Here is a 6,000-nt window from a genome sequence, read left to right as displayed (position 1 = left end):
GAAGGAAGGCCCACCGATCTGCTTTCACAGTCCTTCCGGCCTGAGTACTGGCCCTGGGAGCAGTCTTCAAGGCTGGGCCTCATCAGACTTTGGACTTCCCCAGGCCCAGGGAAAGGGCAGGTGCTCAGTGAGATGACCCATCAGCCTGAGGCCGGGCAGCTGCAGGCTGGTACCTTGAAGCATGATGAGCGGGACTCTGGCCTGGGAAACTTAGTGAAGGGCCACTGGACTGGACATGGGCCGGGAAGGACGGCTCCACCAGTCAGTCATTGTACACCGGGGTTATGGAGAGGAAGACAGACCAGACCCTCAGCCCCTGTGGTGCTTCTGTTCTAATGGAGGGCAGGGAAGGTAGGGATAGAAGATAACTGAGTCAAACAAGTGGTTTTGGACACTGTTCCAAATGAAATGGAGGGCAGTGCAGACAAGGGACACGGAGTCTGGGGCAGGGGAGGGAGGGCTGTGATTTCAATAGTGTGATGAGATGGGTGCCACTGAGGTGCCACTGGAGCTGAGAGCTGCAGAGTGAAGACAGCTAGGTGGGGGCAAGAGGGGTCCAAGCACCAAGAGCAAATGTCTCACTAGTTGGCACGACACCAACTGCCAGTAACAGGAAACCCCAACAAAATAATTTAGTCTGAGCTCATTTTTCAGTCCATTGCAGTTGTTCCTCGGGACTCGCAGGATCCCCCATGTGGTGATTCAGGGATTCAGGTTCCTTCCGTGGTGTCTTAGCAGCTCAGCTCTGCCCACCCCCCACTGTAGTCATCTGTTTCCCTTTAGCGGGGGGGATGGAGGCAGGGGCAGGATCTAGGCTCCTTGGCCATCCTCGAGTTCCCTTGAGAAGACCTAGCCACATGGCCTGTTAAGTGTTGGGAGGCGTCTTCCCGGGCTCGGGGAGTAGCTTCCCAGCCCCAGCTCTACACTGTGGAGAGTGGCTGGAGGTCTCTGCCACAGCCCAGGCTTGGGAGCATGCCTGGAAGTTCAAGGAGCAGCAAGGAGGTCAGCTGGCTGCAGTGAAGAGAGAAGGGGGACAGGGCAGATGGTATAGTGTCACACAAGCCATCACTGGGTCTTTGGCCTGTTCTTTGAGTAACTGGGAGATCCTGGAAGTTCTGAGCAGGGGAGGGACGGGATCTGCCTTATGTGGACATGGTCCCTCTAGCTGCTGTGTGGGGAACAGCGGCTGGGGTGTTGGGGGGTGCTGGGCAGGGCAGTGGGGGGTGGTGACAGACAGGAGCCTGGGAGGCCGTGGTTGCGATAGTCAAGTGAAAGGCTGTGGTGACCTGGACTAGGGTGGGAAGTGGTAGAACCAATATCCTTTGAAAGCCAGGACAGTAGGACTTCCTGGAAGGATGGATGCTGGGTAAGAAAAACCAATCTGGGGCTGGCGGAGCGGCTTAGTGGGAGAGTGCTTGCTTAGTATGAAGGAGACCTGGGTTCAATCCCCAGCACTGCAAGCAGCAAGAAAACAAAAAGAAGGCAAGGCTGAGACCCACACTCTGGTGTGGGCACTGGGGGACTGGTGCAAATGTCTTTTATGGGGGGAAGCAGGGGGAGGTTTTGGATATGGTTACGTGGGGGCCAAGAGTTTGCTTTTGGATGTGTTGAGATGCTACTTAGGCTTCCAAGTGCACACTGGCCTCTCAGAGTCTCAGTTCCTTGCCTGGCAGGTGGTAAGGGGGCTACCTGACAGGATGGCTGAGAGGGGTTCTGTGGGTGTGGATTCAGGACTGAGCGCAGCTGGTAGAGGGAGCTGGTGGTGTGTGTGGGGTGGAGGGAGGAAGACGGGCCTCTCAGAATGTTTCCCTTTAGCTGGAGGATGGAGGCAGGAGCGGGATCTGCACCTTACACCTTGGCCATCTTCTTTTCCATTAAGAAGACCTGGTCACGTGGCCCATTAAATGCCTGGGCCTTTTTCTTTGTCCCTTGCTTCCTCTAGGTCACTCAGGGTCAGATCATTGTGCTGGAGCTGGTATCACTGCCAGGACTGCAGCCCCCAAGGGTGTGGAGCCCACCGTGGCCCAAGGTCTAGGCCCTGGCCCGGGCTCACTACTCCTCACCCTTGGTCCTAGCACCTCCACACTCTGGTTTCTCGTCTGTCAAATGGGCTGAGCTGTGGCTTCATCACCCAGCCATGGGAAGCACTTGGGGTACTTGTAGGTGCCTGGATCGCACAAGCCACACAAGTCCCTGCCCAAGTGGTGAGCCCCTACGTGCCCCCAATCTTTGGTGAGAACAGACTCAATGAACAACACACCCTTGTGGGGGGGAGGCACCCCAAAGCGTAATACTTTTATTCCCATCAGTGCTGCTGACAGGGCCTGACCCTTTACGAAGAAAATGTTAGGAAAACAGAAGTGGGGTGGGGACCACGGGGCCTCCACCCTCACCATCCCACCCCGTCCCCACCCTCTGGTAAGGGGTGAGGCACTGCGCAGGTGCAGGTGCTGGTCCCCTCGAGGCTCCTGGAGCTGGCCACCTGCTGGCAGCATGGAAGGTGAGGGCGGGGAGGCGGGGCCAGCAGAGCTCTTCTGGCACAGGTGGCAAACGGAGAGAGGGCTGCTGGTGGGCTGTCCCCTTGTGACTGGTCCTGGACTTTCGGTGCCCGGTTCAGGCCTCACGGGGGCCCCTGCTGGTTCCGCCTCTCCTCCAGAGCCCTGCACACCCACATGGACACCACTGTGGCATTTCCGTCATTGAACTGCACGATGAACGGGTGGCCCTGCAGGGAAGAGGAGCAGGAGTGAGCTCAGCCCCCAGACTTCCACACCCCTGCCAAGGCCTGTGCTCAGGCTGGAGCTGATGTCTTTTTCTAAGAGAGGTAAAGAGGGTAGCTTTCAGCCCCTTTCTCACCCTAGATAGCAGGCCCAGGCCGGGACAGTGACCTGCCCTAGTCCCCAGGGTGGACGTCTGAAGCACTTACTGTCACGCCTCTGCTACCTTCTCCTGAAAGCTCCTTAGGGTGGGGCCTGCCTAACTCCACACTGTCTGGTCCTTATTCAGCTCAGCGTCACTCCCACAGCCACCCAGCCAAGGCCTGGCCCTTGTGTGGCCAGCTTTCAGGCCCAGTTGCTGCCCAGAGACCAAAGAATCATCTTGTCAGGGGCTTTGTCAATCCCTTTTAGTTTTCCCCTTTGTCTACAGCTCCCCTATAAATAAACCGAAGTCGGCAGCTGGAGGGAAGGTGAAACCCCAGGGGAAGGGAGAGGGGAGAGGAGGTGTGGGACGTACACATCCTTCTGGCTGGGACAGAGGGCTGGCCTTCGGAGGGGCCAGCTCTGTCTCCACTCGGCCTGTCTGGTTCTAACCTACTTAGCCCACAGGCAGGCCAGGTTATATTTAGCCAGTCCCCTCCCTGCTGTTCTGAAGCACTAAGATCTACACTCACAATCTCCAGGCCTCCAGGGAGTTCCCAGGGAAGGCCAGAAGAAAGCACGGAGGGCCACAGGGCTGACCTGGCCACAAGTCAAAGGTGGAGGGAAAACTAAAAAGCATTCTCTTCCATCCTCCCCAAGTGGCTTTTTGGCTCAGGAATTTACACCTGGCGGTCCCCCAGGCTGGAGCTGGGAACTTGCTAGAAGCGGCGTACTTCGGAGCAACAAGCTCATCACACTCTCTTCATAATGGCCAGCAGGGCTGCAGGCCCACGGTGCTCTGACCCCAGCACTGGCAGGAGCTGCGGAGGACTAGGTTGGAGTAGGAAGGGGGCTACTATGGCCCATGCAGACCTCAGGTCAGACCTGAGATGTTCCTGGGTTCAGGAAGAAAGATCCCAGGCCTCCTCGGTCTGGGCTGCTGCTGTCCGTTCATGGGGTTTGCCCAGTCCAGGTAAGAACTGCTCCCAGGTGCAGCTGCGTGGGTCTAGCTTGGAGGCACTCTCAGAGGTGCCAGGAGGATGGGACCTCAGCTTAGAGGGTGCCCCGGCTCCCAGCCTGGTGTGGGACCCGCCAAGGCCATGGTGGAACTAGGCCTGGAGCCCAGCGGGGCAGGCCTGTGACTGCCTATGGCATTCTGTGGGGCCGTGGGGGGCGGGGCTGACGGCCAGGTTGGGTGGGTGTGGGTGGGTGGCGCAGGCCTGTGGGACTGAGGGACTGAGGCCGGAGGCAGTCTATCTGGGTTCCCGCAGGTTCTCCCTCTGTATATGCCCACTCTCCACCTGCTTCCTCTGATCGTGGCTTAGATGGAGCAAATCCTTCCTGAAGTCCAAGTGCGCACACTTTCTTTTCAGGAGAGGTGACCTTGTGCCCTTCTGAAGAACAAAGGGAAAAGCTGTGCTCAGAAGCCATGGGCCCCGCCCCCCAAGCCTGGGGTAACAGTGTTACTTTCCCAGAATGCCGGGTGACTTTGGGGCCATATGCTCCATCTCTGTTATCATCTGTTCGGGAACAAGCAGAGCGGAACTGCAGGAGGGGACTGGAGGCATTCCTTCACGTTACAGGAAGGGCCGGTGGCCGCTCTGTGGGGAGGCGCTGTGTCCAGTGCCCAGGTGGTGGGTGAAGGGGAGAGGGCTGCTGGGCTGCTGGCCTCCCGGCTCGGCCTCTGTTGTCACTGCTGCCTCATGGTGATGAGGCACACCAGAGCCTTGATGGTTTGCACACCCTGCAAGGAAGTGACCTGGACAACTCGTCTGTCCCCAGCCACTAGGACTGGTTTAGGTGGGTGCCCAAGAGGAAGATATGAGAGGGAGAATCAGAGGGGGAGGTGCAGGGGGACAGACAGAAAGCTCGCGAGCAGTGCTCTCTGTGGCTGGGCAGCTGCCAGGCTGGAGCTGCTCCGTGTCTTGCTGGCCTCGCTGCCAGGCAGTGGACACCACGCAGTGGACACCACACTCATTTCCTGCCTCCTCGCAGGGCACCACAACAGTTAAACCAGGGAGGGCTTAAGTATTCTGCTCCACAGACTTTGCCACAGAAGTTGGGGGCCAGAATGAAGGCAAAGGAAGGGACTGCTAGAGGGAGGATGCGTCCGACATGGGACAGGACAGGACAGGAGGAGCCAACGGCAGCCAGAGACGGCCAGTGTCACTGCTGCAGACCCCCACCAGAGGGGCCAAGCGCACGAGGAGGGTGCTGGTGAAAGTGAGGCACATCATGAACAGGGGCTGTGAGTCTCCATTCTGCTCCCTTCTTTGCCTGGGTGCTGTCTGGCCTGCCTCGGAGCCGGATGCTCACCTCTCTGCTGAAGTTCCCTCCATCCCAGGTTTTTTTTTTTTCCTTTTTTTTTGGTACTGGGGATTGAACTCAGGGGCTTTTCTACCAACCTACATCTCCTTTCTATTTTTTGAGACAAGGTTTGGCTAGGTTACCAGGCTGGCCTTGAACTTGGGATCCTCCTGCCTTGGCCTCTAGAGTCACTGGGATTATAGGAGTGCACCATCACACCTGCCTGAAGTTCCTAATTCTTGCCCACCTATTCCATCGTTATGAGATGCCTTCCCAAAGGAAAGCTAGGACACTCCTGAGCCCCTGTCTAGAAGCCAGAGGTGGAAGGGCTAGTGTGGCCTGCTAGGTAGGACAGGGGCTTAGAGCCTGCTGCAGGGCTAAGTCTGGACTCAGTTCAGTGGTCTGGTGCTCATGTAAGTGGCACCTCACTGTTTGCTTTTGGGCTTTGAGTTTCTTCCTAGATAGGACTTTTTTGGGGTCCCCACATTTTCTTCCTAAAGATCATCATACATTTGAATCAATTCATAACTCATGACTGCAAGGCCTGATGCATGCCTAGCACATAGTAGGCTCTCAAATAGCGCCTGTGGCATGAGAAAGTTTCTTGTACATCTGGTATGTCTGTATCTCCCCAGGCACTTGCTGTGCAGAGGTCAAGACCTCCCAGATGCACACGGCCAACGTGAACCTTCCCAGCAACCCTACCTTACAGACAAAGAAAACCAAGGCTCCAGGAAACATGAGGATGGGGGACAAGGCCACAGAGCCAGAAGGTGGCAGGGTCAGGGCTTAAATCCAGGACACTTTCCCAACACGGAAGACACTGCACTGCCCC

The 6,000-nt window shown here is 57.3% G+C and overlaps 1 protein-coding gene across 4 annotated transcripts in view; it reads right to left on the bottom strand.

The window, feature by feature from the left end:
* Positions 1-2,299: 2,299 nt before the first annotated feature.
* The window catches only part of Map2k5 (mitogen-activated protein kinase kinase 5), a 235,694-nt gene continuing 231,993 nt past the window's right edge, over positions 2,300-6,000 (bottom strand). For 2 of the 4 annotated variants that reach the window (XM_077799532.1, XM_026408801.2), the window contains one exon: positions 2,300-2,725. In XM_077799532.1, coding sequence (XP_077655658.1) covers positions 2,621-2,725 — 105 coding nt within the window. In that variant the 3' untranslated portion in view covers positions 2,300-2,620. The remainder of the gene's footprint in view (positions 2,726-6,000) is intronic. The other 2 variants (XM_026408803.2, XM_077799535.1) reach the window with 1 other exon arrangement.

Source organism: Urocitellus parryii, chromosome 6 (assembly GCF_045843805.1).
Source record: "Urocitellus parryii isolate mUroPar1 chromosome 6, mUroPar1.hap1, whole genome shotgun sequence".
NCBI lineage: Eukaryota > Metazoa > Chordata > Mammalia > Rodentia > Sciuridae > Urocitellus > Urocitellus parryii.
The sequence above is the reverse complement of the archived record's forward strand: the minus strand, read 5'-3'. Positions and strand labels throughout refer to the sequence as shown.